At 38.0% G+C, this 23858-nt stretch overlaps 1 protein-coding gene across 1 annotated transcript in view; it reads right to left on the bottom strand.

The window, feature by feature from the left end:
• ARMH4 (armadillo like helical domain containing 4) overlaps positions 1-23858 on the bottom strand; it is a 139447-nt gene that overhangs the window by 104984 nt on the left and 10605 nt on the right. Inside the window, exons 2-4 of the mRNA XM_017531055.2 lie at positions 20782-22203; positions 16164-16415; positions 14592-14801 (exon numbers count right to left, since the gene is read on the bottom strand). Coding sequence (XP_017386544.1) covers positions 14592-14801; positions 16164-16415; positions 20782-22168 — 1849 coding nt within the window. The 5' untranslated portion in view covers positions 22169-22203. The remainder of the gene's footprint in view (positions 1-14591; positions 14802-16163; positions 16416-20781; positions 22204-23858) is intronic.

Genomic DNA, 23858 nt, shown 5'->3' with positions numbered 1-23858 from the left:
TGAAACCCCGTCTCTACTAAAAATACAAAAACATTAGCTGGGCATGGTGGTGCGTGCCTGTAATCCCAGCTACTGAGGAGGTTGAGGCAGGAGAATTGCCCGAACCCAAGAGGCGGAGGTTGCGATGAGCCGAGATCGCGCCATTGCACTCCAGCCTGGGTAACATGAGTGAAACTCCGTCTCAAAAAAAAAAAAAAAAAGCAACATTCTATTGTACCAGAAGGCCCCTTCATACCACCATTATTACCCCAAGGGTAGGCACTATTCTGACTTCTAACACCGTGGATTAGTTTTGCCAGTTTTTTGAAATTTCTATAAATGGAATTACATTGTATGAATTTCTTAGTATCTAGTTTCTTTCACTGCAAGCTCCAACCATATGGCTGCATGTGACAACCATCCATTCATATTTAGTGCCATGTAGTTTTCCATTGTATTAACATAGAACAACTTATTTGTCTATTCTACTGGTGATGGTTAGAATTTAGATTATTTCAAGTTTTTTGCTTCTTCAAATAATCAATGTTGCTGTCAACACTCCTGTACATCTTTTGGTGTGCCTGCGTTTGCATTTTTGATGGTTTATTTACCTTGTGTGATACATTTTGTGTTTCCTAAGTCCATGGATTCATGTCTTGTCAGAGTTTGGGAAAATTTTTCAGCCATTACCACTACAAATCTTATCTCTCTATTGTCTCCATATCTCTTCCATTCTTTCTATTTTCTCCTGCCAAAAATCTGATTCAAAAAGTGAGAAGTTCTCATTCTACCCTCCATAAAGCTTAGCTTTTCTTTCATGTTGTCTTATTTTTTCTCTTTGTGCGACACTCTCTATAATGTCTTCAGAGTGATCTTCCAGTTTATTAATTCTCTCTTTGGGAATATTTAACCTGTCATTGAGGCCTTTTTCCCCTAACAATTATATTTATATGTCTAAATGTTCTATTTGGTTCTTTCTAAAACTCTGCTGGGTCATTTTTGATAGTGTTTTATTACTTGCTCATTTTTGTGATTTTTTTATTTCCTCAAAGCTTTTATAAACGATGATTTTATATCTACATCTGGATAGTTTTCGTATCTAAGGTCCTAGGTAAAGAGTAAGTCAGTCTTGCTTGGCTTTGTCTTTTCTGCTGATGCTCAGTCATGGTGGTTCATTTTCTTGTTAATTTGTTGATATTTTATTACAAGACATTTATTTTATTGCTCACTTTGCTTGATTCTAATCTGTGGGAAACCTGTGGGACTCTATTGGACATGATTTTTTCTGCAGAGAATTTAGATTTGCTTCTGTGGGAAGTCAGGATGTGATACAAACCTGGAACTACTTTATTTTATTACCCTTACAAAGACATGGGCTTAATGTGGAAATTTCAATCCAGGTTCCTCATCTTCCTACTGGCCCAAGTGTAGACTCCTAGTACACGAATGATATTACTATTTGCCCTAGAGTACCCTTACCTCTCAAGTTTGCTTATTCCTTGCAATTAATTCTTTGGGTTTCAGCCCATATTTGGAATACACCAAGCTAGAAAGTACAATCCTTGCAGATTTTTCTGACAACTGGTAATCCCATTAATTTATTAGGGCATATGTTTTACCCAAGATCTAGTCATTTTGCTATTGACCCATTAGTTTTCTGTCAGAATCTGAAATCCAAATAATGTACTTTCCAAAAGCATCCATATTCAAAATCATCCATATTATCTACTTTGTAAGTTGGTCCAATGAGCTGAGTAAGACCTTCTATTTGCTTTTCAAACTCCTTTTTTAAATTCTCCGATTTCAAATACTCATAAGAGAATCTGTAATCTGGATGCATTATAAAATTAGATAAAATCTCAAATATTATTAAATATTACCAAATAGAGAATCAAAAATAAAGCTGCATAGCTACAACCATCTGATCTTCAATAAAATCAACAATAACAAGCAATGAAGAAATCACTCCCTATTCAATAAATGACGCTGGGATAGCTGGCTAGCCAAATGCAGAAGACTGAAACTGGTCTTCTAACTTTCACCATATACAAAAATTAACTCAAGAAGAATTAAAGACTTAAATGTAAGACATAAGAATCCTAGAAGAAACTCTATAAAATACTATTCTGGACATTGGCCTTGGCAATGAATTTATGACTAAGTCCCCAAAAGCATTTGCAACAGAAGTAAAAATTGATGAGTGGAACTTAATTAAATTTAAGAGCTTCTGCACAGCAAAAGAAACTATCAAGGGGGTAAACAGACAACCAAGAGAAGTGGAGAAAATATTACAAACTATCCATTCAACAAAGGTTTAATAGCCAGAATCTATGAGAAATTGAAACAATTCAACAAGCAAAAAACAAACAACCCTATTAAAAATGGGCAAAGGATATGAACAAACACTTCTCAAAAGAAGGCTTATGAAAAAATGCTTAACATCACTAATCATTGTTCAACATCAATAATCATTAGATAAATGCAAATCAAAACCACAATGAGACACCATCTCACACCAGTCTGAATGATTATTATTAAAAGTCAAAAAATAACTGATGCTGTTGAGGTTATGGAGAAAAGAAAATGCTTGTACACTATGGGTGGGAATGCAAATTAATTCAGCCCCTGTGGAAAGCGGTTTGGAGATTTCTCAAAAAACTTAAAACAGAACTACCATTTGATTCAGCAATCCCATTTCTGGATTTACATCTAAAAGAAAACAAATAATTCTGCCAAAAGAACATGCACTCATATGTTCATAGCAGCACTATTCAAAATAGCAAAAGCACGGAATCAACCAAGATGCCCAACAATGGTAGACTAGATAAAGAAAATGTGATACATATATACCATGGAATACTACACAGGCATAAAAAATAATTTCCTATGCCACAATATGGAGGTGCCTAGAGGCCATCAAACTAAATGAATTACCACAGGAACAGAAAACCAAATATCACATGCTCTCACTTATAAGTGGGAGCTAAACGTTGAGTACATATGGACCCAAAGAAGGGAACAACAGACACTGGGGCCTACTTAAGGGTGGAGGGTGGGAGGAGGAAGAGAACTAAAAAACAAACTATCAAGTGCTATGCTCACTACCTGAGTGATGGGATTCATTGGTATATTAAACCACAGCAACACACAATTCACCCATGTAACAAACCTGCACATATACCCCCAAACCTAAAATAAAAGTTGAAAGAGACATTACCTTATGCGTGTCTGTTAATTTATTCAGTTCTCTCCTTGTTAAATGCCTTATCGCCATGATTTTTAAAACCTTCATTATTAATCTATACAAATTTATTCAAAACTTTTTACTAAATTTCAAATTTTCCATTCGCTGTATGATAGTAAATATAATCATTTAAAATGTCCTCCACTATAGCCTTAACAATACTTAAAAGGTACATTCATGAGAAAATAAAAGGTTTGAGACAAGATAGTCCACTTCAAACACCACTGTCAAAATGTTTTAGATTCAATTTCCATTTCAGGCAGCTGTTTAAATATTTTCTTGGTTGGGTACAGGGGCTCACACTTGTAATACCAACACTTTGGAAGCCACGGCAGGCAGACTGCTTAAGCCCAGGAGTTTGAGATGAGGCTGGGCAACATGGTAAAGCCCTGTCTCTACAAAAAAATACAAAAATTGGCTCGGTGGGGTGCTAGACATCTGTAGTCCCAGATAATCAGGAGGCTGAAGTGGAAAGATGGTCTGAGCCTCAGAGGCTGAGGCTACAGCGAGCTGTGATTGTGCCACTCTGCTTCAGCCTAGGCAACAGAGTGAGACCCTGTTTCAAAAACAAATAAATAAATAATTGTCTTATTTCATTTAATATTACTTGCTTTAAATGTGAAGCTTCTGCTCTTGATAATGGCATTACCTATATCTGGTTAACAACCTGAAAATACCAGTCTACATAAGTACCTTCACATTTACTGCTCATGATAATTCCTTTTCAGCCATGAGTCCATATAATTGGTATGTTATCCATTATCTTCTATAAATCCTGCCCCAAAGTTATACTGGTAGAGCCCGATAGCAATAATTACAAGTTCTAGAGTTCAATACTTGCTCCTTTATTTTAGAGACAGGGTCTCGCTCTGTCACCCAGGCTGGAGTGCAGTAGCACAACTATAGCTCACTGCGTCTTGAACTCCTGGGCTCCAGAGACCCTCCCACCTCAACTTCTTGAGTGGCTGGGATTACAGGCTTAAGCCACTGCGCCTGGCTTAACATCTGCTCATTAAATAACTCACTTTCGATTCAGATGACAGCTTCATATATTTCCCTCTAGAAAACGAGACTACAGCAATCCTATTCTATTTCTCAAGTATGCTGTAAAGAGAAACATAAAGCCATATTTATATTATATCTATAAATTCTGAGTCATCTGGAATAATACCTTTCACTTCAGCAATTTAGTCATCTTAAAGGATGACTTGCTTTAAGCAAACATATATAAAACTTATATATAAAAATCCACATACACTCAAAAAACAAATTATATGTTGGTTAGGCTGATTATTGACTATGCAAAAATATGTATGAAAGTAGGTTTCCCCTTCAAAATGTAAAACATGACTCAACCTATTTAAAATGAGGCTTACGTAATAATTTGTGGTGTTTTATCATACTTGCATGCATTTAGCTCCTTGAAGGCAGAGATTTTACCTTAAACCATCTTTGTGCCCTACTTCCCAGGATCAAGCATTGTGCCTCACACAAAATAAGCACTCAGTATATGTTGATTGAATACAAATAAACTGAACAACACCTTATCTTCCTCTCCAAAATAAATATTTAAATGCCTTTATAGAACTCCAATCCAATTTTTATTAAATTATGTTATGTATATGTTTCAAATGAGTATAACTTTTGTTTTTAAGAAGCTGGGTCTCACCCTGTCACCCAAGCTGGAATGCAGTGGGGTGATCACAGTTCACTTCAGCCTCGAACTCCTGGGCTCAAACAATCCTCCTGCCTCAGCCTCCCAAACAGCTGGGACTACAGGTACATGCCAACACACTTAGCTAATTAATATATATCTATACACACACACACACACACACACACACACACACACATAGAGAGAGAGAGAGAGAGAGAGAGAGAGTCTTTCTATGTTGCCTAGACTAGTCTCAAACTCCTGGCCTCAAGCGATCTTCCTGCCTCAGCCTCCCAAAGTGCTGGGAGAGAGCCAGTTTCCATTCACTTATTCTACTCATCAGTGTGGGCTGGGTTGTCCAGGAGGCTTCACAGAGGAGAATAAGTTTGAGCTGAATTGTTTCTGTTTCTTTCCTGGACTCTTAACTTCATAGCTCCCTATTTATGGAGCATAGAAGCTCTGAGTATTATTTGCTATAGAATGTGACAGAATGATCCTTTTATCACATGGGTGTATTTCTTGTGTGGTGAGAACAGTGCTATCCTGCCTGGAAATGAATCACATCTTTAACTAGGATAAGATTTTCTCTGAAGGGTGGCACATACATGGTATTAATCATGACAGTTGTTGGACTGTTACTTGCCTAGGAATTAAACATGTGTCCTTCAACCTATAAAGAGGACAGACAGTATGTATGCAGGGGGTAAGGACTCACTACTACTTGGTGGTGAGCCCTAGGAGGAATTTATATCTTGGTCGTGCCTCTTTTATGTGGAGGCAGGGATGGGGAGTAAAAAATGAGAAGTTTACCCTTTACATAGGGAAAAAAAAAAAAAAAAAAAAGCCAAGCACTGAGATGCCAGAAAGCCTGGCAAAGTGCCTGAAATAATATTCCAGTGCTTTAGGGACAGAATATACAACACGTTATCAGACAGAACACGGAATGGGTCAGAGCCCACGAGCCCTAGAAACTCGTTAGCGAAGGTAAGATCAACGAGAAATCTGTACCTGGCAAACCTAATTCATTTTCTGTTTCTTTCACTTTCTGGGTTTATTTGCTTTGTGTTCCCTTAGGTTTAAGCTGAGTCTTTTAAAAATTTCTGGTAATTTCAATTGAAACAAGTGAAAGGATGTACATCTCTTCCTCAGCCAGAGTTTTAATAGGAAACAGGATTCCTCAGAGACCATGTGAAGCAGATACCTTGAAAAAATCCAGAGGGAGCTGCGTGAGGCCCCTGCCCACCTGGAGAATCACCTTTTCCTGCTAAAATGTTGCCAATTCTTTATGCTGTTTTAACAGAAGAAGAAATTTCTGTAGACTATTGTGTCTGGAGATAAGCAATGTAGAAGGAGGCAGAATGGCTGGAGAAGAAAAGGCCCTAGTAAATGAGGGAAAAATCCATGTAAATCTTTCAGGACTAATTTAATGCTTCCAAGTGTGATAATTTTTAAATCTTGTAAGGCCATTTAAATTGATGTATTACATTTTTCTTCTAATCTTTTCCCTTACGGATATATATTTAAAGGTTAAGAGGTAGTCTGATGGCAAAACAACTTCATGGTTATGAATATACCTTGATAAAGTGTAGTTGACACTATCTATACATTATTCTATGTATTTTTAAGTTTGTAATTGTTTGAACTCCAATGCAATAAAATTCTCATGTTTACACCAAAGAATACTTATATATGTCTATCCTCATACTGAAAAATCATGCCTTTGAAAATGTCTTGATTTTCTGCAAACATCTAAAGTATCTTTGAAATCTCTACCACCCACATATTATTCCAAGCTACACGTTTGCCTCAGCATCTGCACAAAAGCCACCACATGTGGAAAGCCCTGCTTGGACCACTGCCCACAGGAATTCTCAACCCCAGAGTCTGTGCCCAGATTAACCTTTCAGAACAAATCCTTTTGCCTAGGATCTGAACATCACCCTCAAGAGAGACATGGTATCTCTTTCTATAGAAATATCTAGCTTACCGTAAACTACATATTTATTAGCCTGAGGCTGAGTACCTGATTGCTTCTTCTTCATGGAAAAGCAGTTTTTCCAGTCGTTAAAAGCTATTCTTAAGAAATAATTCATCTAACCGGTGAGCTGTGACTTGGTTGATCGCATGTCAATAAAATAATTTATTGCTAGTGTGGTGTATATGGCATCTATTCACCACTCTAGAATTTTTCCACATTTTTGGGTTTCTCCCCACTCATTTTTCTAAATTGTCAATAAAATTATAAATATACAGTCATACATCACTTAATGATGGGGATACATTCTGAAAAATGTGTCATTAGGCAATTTTGTCATCATGCAAACATCACAGAGTATACATACACAAATCTATATGGTGTAGCCTGCTACACACGTAGGCTATACAGTATAGCCTGTTGCTCCTAGGCTACAAACCTGTATAGCAAGTTACTGTACTGAACATTGTAGGCGACTGTAACACAATGGTAAGCATTTGTGTATGTAAAAATTAGAAAAGGTACAGTAAAAGTGCCCTATTATAATCTTATGGGACCACTGTCATATATGAAGCGTGTTGCTAACTAAAACTTTATTATACGGCGTACTGTACATATATACACAAATCTATAACACAAATGCTCCCCCACACCCCCCCTACACACACATGCACATAAGACACACAGGCATATACACCAATTCAGTGTTTTTCTAGGATGGAACTAAAGTCTCTCCTGACTCTTAGAGTCCATTTTCTGTAATTTTTTTGTGATCCTTTCTGCCTTCTGTCGATGAACAGAGTCAAACTCTGTAAAATATTTGAAGAGATATATTCTGAACCAAATATGAGTGAACATGGTCCATGACACAGGCCTTAGGAGGTCCTAAGAACATGCACCCAAGGTGGTTGGGAAGACCTGGGATGGATAGAAAGGGAATGTTCAGATTAAGGTAAAGATTGTAGAGACCAAAGTTCTTTTGAAGTCTTATACTGGCTGCCCTTAGAGGCAATAGAAGTCAAATGTTTCCTACTCAGACCTTAGTTAATCTCTTAGGATTGGGAGGGTCTGGAAGAAAAAGATCTAGCTATGTTAATGAAGATTCTTTACAGAAGCACATTTTCTCCCAGAAAGGACAGCTTTGCAGGGCCATTTCAAGGTATGTCAAAGAAATATGTTTTGGGGTAAAATATTTTGATTTTCTTCCTTATATCATAATGTTATGCCAGAGTCAGTTTGGAAAGTAAGTCACGATACATAGGGTTAAATTTAAAAAACCATCTGATGAGAATTTATCATTTGTAGGGTATGACTTCAGATCCCTTAGGAATTCAGGCAAGATTTAAAAATCAGAGTTTAGTCCTCACTTCTGTGTTGCATTTCTGTTTTGTATGTATCTAACTGTTCTACTAGCACTTGTGCTCCTTTAAGAGCAAGATCCACCCCCAATTAGTCTTGGTATCATCTGAACACCCAAATAAATATTTGTTCAATGCACACATAAATGAAAGAATAAATAAAACCACTAAATATGTACAAAGCTAAATCCTTTCATCATCATGAGCCGTTCTGTAAAATTTTTTGAGTGTCTAATGTAAGCTTACTAAGCAGTGCTGGACTGGCAAAAAAAAGGCACACACAGACACACACACACACACACACACACACACACACGCACACAAAACAGACGAGGGTAACCAACTCTACAAGGTTAACTTAATTGCAATTATACCAATAAATGAATTCCCCGTGGCAGGAAAGCATACCAGAAAAACTAGAGTAAATGTCAGTTATCTTTCTTCAACAGCAGAATTTGTGAACACTGCTTTATGGCAATACCTCACAATATTGATTTTAAATATTTTTGAAGTACCACGGGCTATGTGAGCATTATTAGCAAACGTGATGACCATTCTGAGTGCTAAGTAATGGATGTACTCCCCACCGAGCATGCAGGCACTTAGGAATAGAGCTCTGTCATAAATGCCAAAGAAAGCACAATGATTTCAGGACAAGACAACAAAATAACTTACCATGAGAGGCAATTGATAACAGAAATCACCAGCAATTCTGTATTTCATAATCTGTCACGTAAGGCACTTAAAATGACACAAAAATGAAAACAAGAAAAGCTCATCCTTCCCTAACATATTTGGCAATAAGTATTAGATGTTTCATGTGTTCATGTTAATAGTTATAAAATTATTATTATTTTTTTTTAATTCCCATTCAACAGAACAGGCATCTGGGGAAAGAAGGCACAGCATTTAGTTCATCATTAAAATCAAATGAAGGGCATATTCCATGGAATACTCTTTTCCACATCATCCCCACTGCATATCAGATAAGTGGCTCTGTCATTGAAGCAAAATTAAATCAAAATCCAAAGCATTTCCCAGAACAAAATTCAGTACTAGTGCTCATTCTTAACACAGAGTGAACATTCATAATCTCAAACTACAGAATCACAAGGAGCAGGAGACAGTTCAAGCCTATCACATTCTTCTGGATCTTTAACATGACTTCCACACAGCAGCAACCAAAGGAAAATCAGTCAAACTTGGTTTTATAAATATGGCCTCCTGAAGGGATTTTGAATACTCTTTCTCATATACCTATTCTAGCTGCCTTCTAAGTTGAGAATTGAGAATATTCTTATGAGAATTGAGAAATAATAAGAAAATAGTCTGAAAATGAGTAATTACTAGGAGGGCAAAACAATTGATTTTGTGAATTAAAGTGCAGGTAAAAAGCAGACACTTCTATAAAAGTTACATGAGCTCTTAAGTATCCTCAGTGGAGCTTTAAAGAAAAATTTCTTTAAAACTTCTTCCTAATGCTACTTAAACAATGTATTTCCCAATTTGTTTCTGATTGACAATACAAGAAAGAGACAAAGATAGTGGCTTCAGTATGAAGCCACCATGCTGCCAAGAATGTCATTCAATCACATGAATGAAGGCACACTTTTCAGAAATGACTTTCTCCTGAAATTCCCATTATCAGTAAAGAAGACCCTGGAAGGGGACAGAACTAGTGACCCCAGATAAGGAAAGAGATAACACCACTATCTCTTCAGCAGAGGAAATTAAGAGACACTGCAAATAAATACTGGAAGTGTTATCTGAGGACTGCAAAAAACAACCATGATACTGAATACACATATACACACACAAGCACACATGTGCACACAAAAAGTCAGGAAAATGGATGTCTCTAAACAATGAGTGACAAAATAATAACAGCTTTCTGCCCCACATATGCTGTCTGGCTGGGGAAAAAATGTCAAAAACACAATAATTTTAAAATGAAATATAAAGACAGACAAAACAGTCTTAGAAAAGCAAGGAAAAACTGTCAGAAAAGAAAAAATCTGTAGTTAAAAAATATATTTGGTCTTGTATTTTTAAAAATTAAGTTATTTTTAAAAGTTAAACATAGCTTCTCCACTGGATATTAAGAATTAAAAATCTCTATGTTAAACGTAATTCTCCAGCAAGTCAATCACTATGAGTTTGTTTCATAAGGCCTGTAATAAGCAGGCCTTTTGAGATAAATGAGGAAATGGGGATTTGATATGGTTTGGCTGTGTCCCCACCCAAATTTCATCTTGAATTGTAGCTCCCATAATCCCTACATGTCATGGGAGGGACCCAGTGGGAGGTAACTGAATTGTGGGGATGGGTCTTTCCCATGCTGTTCTCATGATAGTGAATAAGTCTCAAGAGATCTGATGGTTTTGTAAAGGGCAGTTCCCCTACACAAGCTCTCTTGCCTGCTGTCATGTCAGGCGTGATTTGCTCCTCCTTTGCCTTCCGCCATGATTGTGAGGCCTCCCCAGCCATGTGGAACCTCTTTCCCTTTATTAAACCTCTTTCCTTTATAAATTACCCATTCTCGGGTATGTCTTTATTAGCAGCATGAAAACAGACTAATACAGGCTTGAGATGATAACATGGGATTATACTCAACATGTATGCCCACAGAAAATATTAAATAAGATCAATCAGATCAAGAATTCAAGTTTTCCAGATGAGGGACACTGCCAAAGCAACAACCTTCCATTCTACAGAATTATTGTTACCACTTTAGAGCGCAGATTAATTTCTACCTTCCATGGGGGTGTACAAAAAGAATAAAATAATAGTTAGATTTATTTAGAGTAAGTAGATATCTTCAGATAGATAGATTTCTAATATACATAAAGTGAGACTTCTTTAAGTAGGTAAGAAATATTAGTATTAAAATATTTTAGCCGGGTGTGGTGGCTCACGCCTGTAATCCAAGCACTTTGGAGGCCAAGGCGGGTGGATTACCTGAGGTCGGGAGTTCAAGACCAGCCTGACCAATATGGTGAAACACCATCTTTAAAAATATATATATACACACACACACACACACACACACACATATGTATATATATACACATATGTATATATATACATATGTGTGTGTGTGTGTGTGTGTGTGTGTATATATATATATTTTAAAGAGTTAACCCAAATACATTCCAAGTATGTTTTCAAGAGTAATCAGAAATTTTAAGTTGGCATTTTGGAGCAGGAAGGACATGAATATTCAACAAGAGAAGAAAATCAACCTATACAGAGATTATATCCAAAAATTAATTTATGCAGTTACAAAATGTGTATAAAATTTGTCATTATCCTATTTGAATAAAAAGTTAGAATATTTTTGTTATGTTTGTATTTCAAAGATGCTGACTACAACTCTGGTAGAGTTATGCCTGAAATGAGTATAATGTATTCATTAATATTCTGAGAATATTTATTCCCTAAAAAAAAAAAAAAGTCATACATAGAAGTCACATGTATCAGGCAAGGTGAAAAATAAACCACTGTCCCTTCAAATATCAAACTGCATTTTTGCTGAAGAGATAAAAAACACTGAAATATGCACAAGGTGGCATGTACTTATCAAGGCAGGCTTTTAGAAAACACACCAAAACTTCCCTCACTCTTCCAATTCACATCACTCAGATGGCACGTCTGTCTTCACAGCCAGCTGGCAAACTTCAGAAGCAGACCTTCTTTTACATGTTGAATTGTGTCCCCCAAATGAAACTATATTTGGAAATAGGGTCTCAGCATATGTAATTAAGATGAGGTCATTAGGATGGGCCCTAATCCAATCACTGGTGTTCTTATAAAGCAAGGGAAATTTGAGCACAGAGACACAGAGGGCTATGTGAATAGACTGGAGTCATGCTGCCTCAAGCCAAGGAAACCCTGGGGTTCCTCTCCTAGAGGCCTTAGAGAGAGCAGAGCCCTGCCTATACCTTAACTTCCAACTTGCAGGCTCCAGACTGCATGAGAATAAATTTCTGTTGTTTTAAGCCACCTAGTTTGTGGTACTTAGTTACGACAGCCCTTGAAAACTCACACCCACTCTCAGTTATCATGTTACAGAGATGTGAGGAGCAGGGAAGAAGACAGGGTGCAAGTAGACATCATTTTTAGACTGATTTGGGCTGTCAGTTATCTCTTAAAGGATAAACAGAGTCGTGGATTCAGAAATTTCCATAAAGTTTCGCTCCTTCTTTGGTGTCTGTCCCTTTCCATATCCCATTGAGAAAAGTACCTCATTTCTCAATTTCTCAGCAGAGAAATGCTACTGCCCCCTAGTGAAAAGGAAAATATTAAAATAACATATAAATACCTCACAGAGACTAAAACAAGAAAGGCTGATAACTTGGCATAAGTAATACAGTGTTCCAGATGAGAAAAAAATTCTCTGCCTCTAGGCGAAACCTACGGTAGAATTAAAATGCTTCACCCAGTCAAAGCTTCAAACTGCACTTATATTCCTGGGTAAGATGGGGAAACCTGCATTGAAAATGAAGGCCTCCAATACATCCAGGAGTCTAGTAGGTTGATTTGTTTAAATCAGGGTAGTCAATTCAGTTTTCGGAGGACTAGATGCACCAGCATAAAACTAACAATAGTACTATCAGCGTAGACTAATTAAGCATAGGTTGTACTCCTTGGCATTTAGGAGTAAAAACGTGCTCATTCAAAATCTTAAGCCCAACAATACAGCAAAAAGAATATCTTTTGACCAGAAATCTTTCTTTGTAACCCATGACAAGGATCATAATTTAGATCAAAAACTAAAAAATATTATCAAAAAATAGCTAAAATTGAATTGTGTAGAAGAAAAGAACTAGGACTCCAGGACACCTTAGGTGTGTCCAGAAAATTCTAACATATTCCAATACAACTGCCATCATCTCCTAAATTTAGAAAATTACTGCATTTTCACAAGTATGGTTTATTATTCACAAACATTTTTTTTCTCTGATTTGATGAACACTGCTGGGTAAAGCTGTCAAGTCTAACTCAGGTTAATTTAGGGAAACCTGCTTTTTCCAGGTGGTATCAAAGAGAGCCGACAGTTAATATAAGACGCTAAACTCAAAGTCATTCGATATTTATCTTCATGTGGAGCGCAAGAGTTGTTAGCCTCTAAGCCCACTTTGAACTATTTCTTAAACCAGCCTTCTGCTGTGGAATTCTCCACACTGCTCCTAAAACGTCACGTTTCTCCGTCACCAGCCAACCAGTGTTACCCAGAAAGTCTGCAATAGAGTCAGCAGCAAACCTAGTTCAATCACCTTGCCTGCTGTAGACAATACAAAGTCATAGTATATAATGGCACACATCCTATGTCTTTTACTGCATCAAACACATACCTAATTGAGTGCCTAAAAGCTTATCAGTGTTCCAGATTAGTTGAAGAAATTCTGCACTATAAATCCCTGGACATTTTGTACCTCCAGCCAGGAACTATTCATCAGCCAAAATGCTGATTAAGTAAGTGACTATGGGTTATATTTCCAGTCTTCTTACTTGTTGATAGGCAGCCAGGCCCCAAGTTTCTTTTACATGCTCAAAGCCAATGTCTTGGGAAATACTATTTGGAGACTGCCTATCTCCAAATAGTGGCACAGACTAAACCAGAGATGTTTCTAAGGGAGAATTAACAACATTAACGGCATTAACAACCAGAGCCATGCTATTAAAATATAATCCACATTAAAATTTGTAACCAGGAAAATCTGGTAGGAAAACGTTCAACGTCTTCATTTTAACCTAGTATTCTCAATCCAGCTTGAATACTGAAATCATCTAAGGCAGTCTTTTAAAATGCTGATGCCAGATTCCACCCTCCACCACCTTAATCTGAATCACTGGGAGGGCAACTCAGGCACTGGGATGTTTCAAAAGCTCTCCAAGGTAATTCCAATGGTCAACTATAGTTGAGAACCACAGATGCACAGCAGAGTCAGCAAACTTGTTCTAAAAAGGGCCATATCATAAATATTTCAGTCTTTGTGGGCCACTGAGCCTCTGTCACAGCTTCTTAATTCTGCTGTTATGGCACAAAAGTAGCCACATATAAATGTAAATGAATTAGTATAGCTGTGTTTCAATATAGCTTTATTTCTGAACACTGATATTTGAATTTGTATAACTTTTCTATGTCACAAAATATTCTTCTTTTGACTTTTTTTCAATCATTTCCAAATGTAAAAACTATTCTTAGCCTACAGGCCATTCAAAACCAAATGGCAGGCCAGATTTGGCACAGCTGTAGCTTACTGACCTCTGATCTATACTGCTGATTGAATATACTTCTACTTCATTCTTTCTCAAAACCATGTGCTCAGTGACTCACTCAACCAGTCCTTGAAAAGATCCCCTTCAAAACATGGATACCTTCAGATTCAAGTTGGTCCAGGCCATATGAGGCAGCTGTATTAACTCGAGCAATAGATGGAACAACAGTTCTTCTCTCAGAAGACGTCTCAGAAGCAGGAAGTGCAGGGAAAATGCTGGGTTCCCCCACCATTATTCCAGGGGGTGTCACTGGAGATCCCAGAACTGGTGTGAACTCCTCATTTGGCCCTGTGACTGTGTCCACTTGTTCTGCCAAACACAACAGATAGAACTTGACCCACAAGATAATCATTAAGGCAAATGTAAGCATGTACTTTCTGTTTTTGGTTTTTTTTTGAAACAGGGTTTTGTTCTTGTTGCCCAGGCTGGAGTGCAATGGCGCAATCTCGGCTCACCACAACCTTCGCCTCCCGGGTTCAAGCAATTCTCCTGCCTCAGCCTCCTGTGTAGCTGGGATTTTAGGCACGTGTCACCATGTCTAGCTAATTTTGTATTTTTGGTAGAGACAGGGTTTCTCCATGTTAGTCAGGCTGCTCTCAAACTCCCGACCTCAGGTGATCGGCCCGCCTTGGCGTCCCAAATTGCTGGGATTACAGGCATGAGCCACCACGCCCAGTCTGTGCTTTCACTTTTTAGGCAAGATATGATTAAGCCAATATCATATAATACAGTAAGTTTGGCCCTTGGGTCAGCTCTCCTTTCCCAAATTGCATTAACCCAACTCCCCAAAGCAAAGACTTTCAGGTCAATGTATTATCTCCAAGGAAAATGTATTATCTCAAATCAGAACCTTGTTGTTAAATTTTAATCTCCCATTTACTCTATTGACAATATTATGGATTTTATATAATGTATTGTCAAAGGTAAAATATTTTTTAATATATACTAAAATATATTTCAAAGACTACTTTTGAAAGACCAAGTGTCTTTCTCAAAATCAAGTCATAGAGTGACAGCCTAGATCTGGGTCTGGAATGTGCTTAATTTAAAAGCAGCCAAATTTAGCCTCAGGAATTCCCAAGTCCAGAGACTACAGAACAGTAGTAGCTTTCACACAGATTGAAAACTTCACTGCCTTTAAGAGATCAGAGCATTGGAGGGCATCCTATGTAGAAAACACTTTGTAGGCATTATTTTAAATTCTTAAAATAACCTATAAAACAGATAGGCATTATTTAGAAGTGAACAAACCAAAGCTTACAGACATTAAGAAACTTGGTTTGAGGCCACAATATTACTGAAAGCTAAAGTTGCAATTCAAGTTCAGGTCCATGCTGCTTTCGCCTCATTCCCCCTGGCTCCTAGCACAAGAGTTACCAAACAGCAAGAGTCTTCTCAAAGAATCTGGGCTTTGAGGATCCAGACGTGAGCCACCAGGAGACCTTACTTACAAACTAAATCCTTGTTCTTTTAAGGCTATGCTACACCTCTTCAAACAAGACAGAATTCACACACCTCTCCACGTAAGGGGGTGTGTGTGTGTGTGTGTGTGTGTGTGTGTGTGTGTGTGTGTGTTGGTAGCAATGCCAGCTGCCTCATTCATTCTGTTTTTTGTCCACTTACAGAAGAGATCCACCCCCAAAACAGAGTCTAATTTCCTCCCTTACAGACCTTCCACAGTGGGAGTAACTTCAAAAAACCAAGGAACGACTGTAGTTGAAATTGTAGTGGCCAGGGGCTCCCATCTTCTTGATAGCTGAGTAACACCAGGAACATCAGGCACAGGAGAGAAGTCCTCCTTTTCTTCCTCAGTCTTGCCACTGTCTCTGATAAGCTCGAGGGTAGCAACCTGTTCTTGTGTCACCATGGATAAGGTGGCATCTGGCTCTTGAACAGCTGTTGTCATCTCTTGAGTGATGATGTCTTAAAGGGAGGAAAACATTTTAAAATAGACCAAATCCCTATTTTTTTTAAACATCACAATATAATAAATTGGGGGCAGGGAACAGATGCTATTTCAGGAACTGGGGAAGCAAAGAGAGAACTCAGAAATAAAATGACAGTAAATAAATGTTTTCTCTGTCACTGCTTTCAGTAGTTGTGAATCAATCTGCAACAGAGATAAAGAAGTTCGTGTAAAACACTCAAATGAAATCTAAAACAAAGTAGGAAGGTCAATGGCTGAGCTCCCTTTCAGGCATATGTTTGAATGACAACATAATCAGTTTGTTAAGAAACTAAGTTATACAGAACTAAGTTACACTCAAAACTTCTCAGCAACATTTGTATACAATACATTAATTTTCATATTTGCATTTCTGGAAGGTCAAGAGAAGCTAGCATTTTAAAATAAAGAAGCAATAATTACAATAACTAATGTTTACTGAGTTTCTATGATGTGCCATAAACACCATGCTAAGTGTGTGGATACAGTACCTCATGCATCCTCCTATATGTACTATGGAAAAATAGGTACTAATACCATACCATGGAAGCTGTATCACAGAGGTCAAGAATGCAGGCTCTACAGCCAACCTGTCTTACTTAGTCACTTTCTAGCTGTATGATCATAAACCAATTATTTCACATGTTAGCCTTGAGTTTCCTTGGCTATAAAATGAAGATAATAATAGTATCTATCTCATAGAGTTGCTACAAAGATTAAATTCAATAACACAGGTAAAACACCTTGTATTTGGTAAGTATTCAATAAATATCAGCTATTATTAATCCACTTTACAGAACTTAGGTTTAGAAAAGCTGAGAAGCCCGCCTTTGGTCACACAGTACTCTTAACCACTGAGCTAACTATGATCAAGGAACAACTTGGAGATGCCTCTGTAGAAGATGTGCATTTGCTTTTAGGTCAGAAAAGGAAATGAATAGAACCGTAGGGTATGACATTATCTGTCATACATCCACTTTCGTCACAACATTGTAATTCCCTCAAATACAGTATTAAAGACTATTTATAATTATACTCTGGTTTCTCTTCAGATCATATAAATGTTTTGCCTTCTACAGACTACTTATAAGTCAAGATTTGCCCTCTTCTTATGCTAGAAATTTCAAACACTGTACTGAACAACTACTAAAAACATAATTTTTGGAAGACTTTGTTGTCTCTCTTTTTAAATATTAGTTCCAGATACAAAGTATTTAGCAAGATCAGTAAGTTACACAATGAAAAATAACATTCTAGGGACAGCTTAAAAAACATTTCTCTAAGTTTTTATTAATGACATAATGGTATATCCTATTACTTTTAAAAAAAGTTGCCTTGAAAACAATGTATTTGCTTTAAAATAATGTGTATTTGTTTTTCACTATAAGCAGTTCCTTTTCTTGGTACTGATCCAGTTTACACTATTTTTCCTTTTGAATTGAAGACATTTTTACATTTGATGGATTGATATGCCTGGCTATAGGACAAACAACGTGAGTTAGGGTAAGGTTCTTACATGAGTTTCATATTTGCACTCTATATCATTGTTTGGGTTTTTTCTCTTTTTTCCTTTCTCCAATATTACTGTAAATCCCTTGAGAGCCAGGATTCATTGTCCTTCTGTACCTCTAGCACACGGGGCAATGCTGTTTGCCACAGGAAGGCAATAACAGATAGTTCTACCATTTTAAGCAGTGGGTGTTCTCTACATTGCCTTCAGGTTTGAAAGCATAATGAACACTTTTGAGAACACATATGCAAAAATAAATATGCAGGCTCTGTCTGTAGTTTTATGAAATGGCAAGAAATGTCAAAATGCATAGTATCTTGAATAAATAACTGTTGTTAGAGAAAGAAAAGTGAGAACTAGAAATAGTAATAAAAAATATTTAAATAACCTTTAAATTTTCCCAACATCTCTCATTCTTCCTACTTCATGTAGGAGAAAAAATCATTATAGATTATTTTTAAAACCTGACCTTCAGTTGAAGCAGCTAACTGACTCAAAGGACTGGCCATAATCTCAACATATTCACCTGTTGCTAATATCCAAACACAACAAGACATCATTGCGTATTCTGAAGAAGATAATGACCTACGTGGTCTCTGGACTCTAAATGATGAGCATTTGAGTTGTTTACTTCAGAAAAATACTTATGATCACCTGAAAATGAATAGTGAAACATTTTGGCTATTCTATAACAACTGCTGTCAATAACTGAAATCTTTCCCATTCCTTTTAACTCTATGGGACAAAAAAAAAAAGTAAATCAAAAGGAATAATCTGACTACTGTTCTTGGTACTCTTGGTACAAAGAACATTTAGAAGTCATTTGACTGATTTAGATAAGCTGGGCAATCACATTGGATAACTCCAGTCTGAATGGTTCTCTATCTTCATGTGTTAATCTAATGAACAGATATTTATTGAGTACCTACTATGTGCCAGGAATAGTGCTATGTGCTAGGAATAAAAAAAAGTGGACTGTTAAGTGACTAGTTTGCTGAGGCAATTATGACTAAGAACCATATTCAAAAACCAAAATAATCAGGAAATTACCAATTCCATTTTACTTCTTAGGCTGTATTAGCAGAAGCTAATACAAGTCTAGTACATAAGAATCATGGATTCAATTGTGTAATGAACAATCTGGGGCTATACAACTTAATGCCCCAAAACTAAAAGTTCTATGAAGAACTGAAGTAAACTTGTTGCTCAGTCACATCTAAGGTTTTCATGGCCATGTGAACCCAAGTCCATGTAAAAACCAACTTACAAGAAAAGTTATGGAAGCTTCTATGAAAACTTAACAGCAAACTACGTCTTTCAGTCTTTAAATAAAAATGAATTAGACACGTAAAATTCAATTTTTGTCATTTATCAAGTGATCTTTCATCATTTAATTCAATCTCAATAACACCTTATAAAACATATTACTGATTCAATATTTTCCATTAATTGGGCTACTTGGCTGAAGCAATATGTTGTACATGTTCCAAAACAATTTGAAATGAGCATGTATACATTACACTAAGCTTTTCCTTCCCAATGTTGTCTGTCCAACTGCCCATAATAAAAGAAAATCATTATCCATCAACAACAAATAGAAGGCTTTCTAGCTTATAATATTCACAAATGTTAAGGTTAAAAGAAAGTAGAAAACGCAGAACCACGCAAGCAGATGATTTATCTCTCCTGCCCCCACACACACCCCACTTGTTTTGAAATGTTTTCTTTTTAGGAAAACAAAATTAGAAAATCAAATTCATATGGTTAATACTATGAGACAACTACAGTACTTACCTAAAGTTTTTTTTTGTAAGAACTATAAGGGACGTTAGCATATTTTACAGCTATGTGTATATAAGTATCCAATATTGTTTATTACAGTTTAAACATATAGCTAATTCTTTCACATTTTCTTGTATATTTATGTATTTTCATAGTAAAATGTTTAAAAAATATTAGTCTAAAATAAAAATAATAGTCTAGGGGGTTCTTAACCTCAGATCTATTAGCATGTTGGCTAGAATAATTCTTTGTTGTTGGGGATTGTCCTATGTATTCTAAGATATTTAGCAATATCCCTGGCCTCTACCCACTAGATGCTAGCAGCACCCCTCAGTTCTAGCAACTAAAAATGTCTCCAAACATTGCTAAATGTCCCCTGGAGAAAGGGGAAAGCAAAACAAAACTGTCCCCAGTTGAAGGCCACTAGTCTATAGGCAGGGTTTATATCTGGGTGTAATGTTGTTGTTTTTTTTTTTTTTTTTTTTTGAGAGGGAGTTTTTTTCTTGTTGCCCAGGCTAGAGTGCAGTCGCACAATCAGCTCACTGCAACCTCGGCCTCCCAGAGTCAAGCGATTCTCCTGCCTCAGCTTCCCGAGTAGCTGGGATTACAGGTGTGCACCACCACACCTGGCTAATTTTGTATTTTTAGTAGAGACAGGATTTCACAATGTTGGCCAGCCTGGCCTCAAACTCCTCACCTCAAGTGATCTGCCTGCCTCAGCCTCCCAAAGTGCTGAGATTACAGGTATTGGGTATAATCTTTACATAAAATGGATAACGTATTTGTATACTTCTTTATTTTTTTAATTTTATCTTTTTATTCTTTCTTTAGAGAATAGATCTCACTATATCGCCCGGGCTAGTCTCAAAATCCTGGGCTCAAGCAATCCTCCCACCTCAGCCTCCCAAAATGCTGGGATTACAGGCATGAGCCACCAGACCTGGCCTAGTTTTCATTAAAATGTCAACCTATTTCTAAATTGCAATTTAAAAAAAACAAATTGAAAGGTTCCAAATTAAATCAAAGCCTGTTTTTCTTTTCCTTTCTTTTACCTTTCATTGTATTTCCCAACAGTTGGTCTGCCTCCAACTCATATTCTGAGACAGAAACAGTGGTCTCTGAGAAAAACAGGGCATCGTTTTCCTTGGTAGATTCCGTGAAGTCTCCTGTACTTTGGAGCAAGTTAACAATGGAAACTTTCGTGTCTTCCATCAGACTTGTGGGGGTAAAGGAACTCTGATCAGTGAAGGCAGGTGATCTCTCATTCCCATGCACTGTTAGCAGGGCTGTGCCCATGTGTGTTTCCCCTTCAGGCAGCCCCACAGCCACTTCCGTAGCCTCTGTCCAAGACTGGCCCCCTTCCATATCCTCATGGCTTACTTGTGCTATCTGAGATGTCTCCATTCTCACCTGAGTCTCTGCATTGTCTCTAAGTTTGGGGGTCTTTATCTGGCCTACACTCTCTAATTTGGTGTCATCCCACTCACCACTTAAGGCAGAGGTAGCTGGAACAGCTGTGCTGGCACTCACTGTGACTTCTGCGGCTCCCAGCAGACTGTCAGTTTCTGGCTGAACGCTCAGGTTGTACTCCGAAGTTGTGAGTGGTTGCCTGGTGGCAGCAGCCTGGGTGTTATCACCTGTCATTTGCAAAGGCTTCTCCTTATCAGGTGGGAGGTTTCCAGGCTCAGTGCCTGCTGTGGACTCAGCATCAGGAAAAGAAGTTGTCCTATGGTCTGTGTCTGCTTCAGATTTCTCAGTCCTCAGATTGGTGGTCAACATTTCCTTAGCATTCACATAGGATGAAGGTGAATGTCCCAAACCAACTCCTTCCGGACTTTCAGTTGTAAATGAATGATTATCCATATACTTCAGAAAACCTTTTGCAGCTTCTGTGGTCTCTTCTACAATGGGCTGAAAGTTAGTGCTTGTAAGGAGTTCCTGCTTTGCACCAATAGTCAGAGAAGCAGTTGCAGTGATAGCAATGGTTAACGTGGACTTGGAAAGTCCACTTTCAGGAGATATTCTCTCTGGCTGGCTGGAACCAAATACTTTTTCACCTGCTGGGACAGCTGACTCAGCAGCAGTGGAAACACCAGGGTGTTCAGTCTGCATGAGCCCAGCTCGTCCAGGCTGCGTTTCTTTGTTAATCGAGAATGCTTTACTTAATGATGTTGCTGATGGTCCTGCTGACACCATCATTGGATCTTCAGAGATCGCCAGTTGGGGAGTCTGCTTTGAGGTAATGGAGCTGTTTTCTAGGTCATCGGTGTTCATCTTATCGGACTGCCCTTTTTCTGCATGAACATGTGTTACCTCTCTCCTTTCTATTTTGGGGAAGGCCAGACATTGTGTGGCAATGTTGAAAAGTAGAAGGCTACAGAAAGCCAGACAAATGTGCAATACAATCGGTCCACTCATAACGGAAGAGAAATGGCACATACACTGGCAGAGTTGACAAGTCCAGTAATTGAGTCCTGCAGAAAAATAAAGCACATCAAACTGTCATATAAATACATTTTGTAAATAAGTTTCTTTAACTTACATCTTAAGTAAAATAATGTCCTTGACTTTACAACACACAGAGATGGTAGGTAGGAGAGGGCTGTTCTATTTCTTTGTACCTTTGAGACAGGGTTAACCCAGTTCATTTTTCCCTGCTGAATTTTGCTGATTTAACTTGAAGTTCCCTAGAAAAAGGTACACATAATTCAAGTATTAAGTTCATTGTTTCTTAAATACCTACATGAAATAAATTACCCTTGAAATCACATTTGCAATATTCTCTCCAAATTCCTCTATTAATCATATAGTCAAATGACTGTAGAAATAACAACATGTGGAAGAAATAAAAAGTCTTACACATTCATTCAAATAACTTTTTAAGTGTTGCCATGGTCTGAATTTTTGTGGCCCCCAGAATTCATATGTTGAAACCTAATCAGCAACATGGTGGTATTAGGAAGTGAGGCATTTGGGAAGTGATAACTTCATGAGGGCAGAATCGTCGTGAATGGGATTTGCGCCCTTATAAAAGAGACCTCAGGGAGGCTCACACCTGTAATCCCAGCACTTTGAGAGGCCGAGACGGGTGGACCACCTGATGTCAAGAGTTTGAGACCAGCCTGGCCAACATGGCGAAACTTTGCCTTTACTAAAATACAAAAATGAGATGGAAGTAGTGGCAGGCGCCTGTAATCCCAGCTACTCAAGAGGCTGAGATGAGAGAATCACTTGAACCCAGGAGGCAGAGGTTGCAGTGAGCCAAGATCGCGCCATTGCACTCCAGCCTGGGCAACAAGATCAAAACTCTGTCTCAAAAAAAAAACCCCGGGCCAAGGCCAGCAGACCACTTGAGGTCAGGAGTTCGAGATCAGCTTGGCCAACATGGTGAAACCCCAGATCTCTAATAAAAATATAAAAATTAGCCAGGCATGGTGGCACAAGCCTGTAATCCCAGCTGCTCGAGAGGCTGAGGCAGGAGAATCACCTAAATCTGGGAGGCAGAGGTTGCAGTGAGATCATACCACTGCACTCCAGCCTGGGCAACAGAGTCAGACTCCGTCTCAAAAATAAATAAATGAAATAAATAAAAAATAAGAGGGCCAGGTGCTGTGGCTCACGCCTGTAATCCCAGCACTTTGGGAGACTGAGGCAAGTGGATCACCTGAGGTCAGGAGTTGAGACCAGCCTGGCCAACATGGTGAAACCCTGTTTCTACTAAAGATACAAAAAAATTAGCTAGGCGTGGTGGTGGGCACCTGTAATCCCAGCTACTTGAGAGGCTGAAGAAGAAAAATCTCTTGACCCTGGGAGGCAGAGGTTACAGTGAGCCAAGATCACACCACTGCACTCCAGCCTGGGTGACAAGAGCAAAACTCCATCTCAAAAAAATAAAAAATTAAAACAAAATAAAATAAATAAGAGACCCCAGAGAGCTCCCTTGCCCCTTCTACCATGCAGGACACAGTGAAAAGGTGCCTTCTAAGAACCAGAAAGTGGCCCTAATAAGACACCATATCGCCGGGCGCGGTGGCTCAAGCCTGTAATCCCAGCACTTTGGGAGGCCGAGGCGGGTGGATCACGAGGTCAAGAGATCGAGACCATCCTGGCCAACATGGTGAAACCCCGT

Source organism: Cebus imitator, unplaced genomic scaffold (assembly GCF_001604975.1).
Source record: "Cebus imitator isolate Cc_AM_T3 unplaced genomic scaffold, Cebus_imitator-1.0 Scaffold70, whole genome shotgun sequence".
Lineage (NCBI taxonomy): Eukaryota > Metazoa > Chordata > Mammalia > Primates > Cebidae > Cebus > Cebus imitator.
Note: the sequence above shows the minus strand (reverse complement) of the source record. Positions and strands in the feature narration are given on the sequence as shown.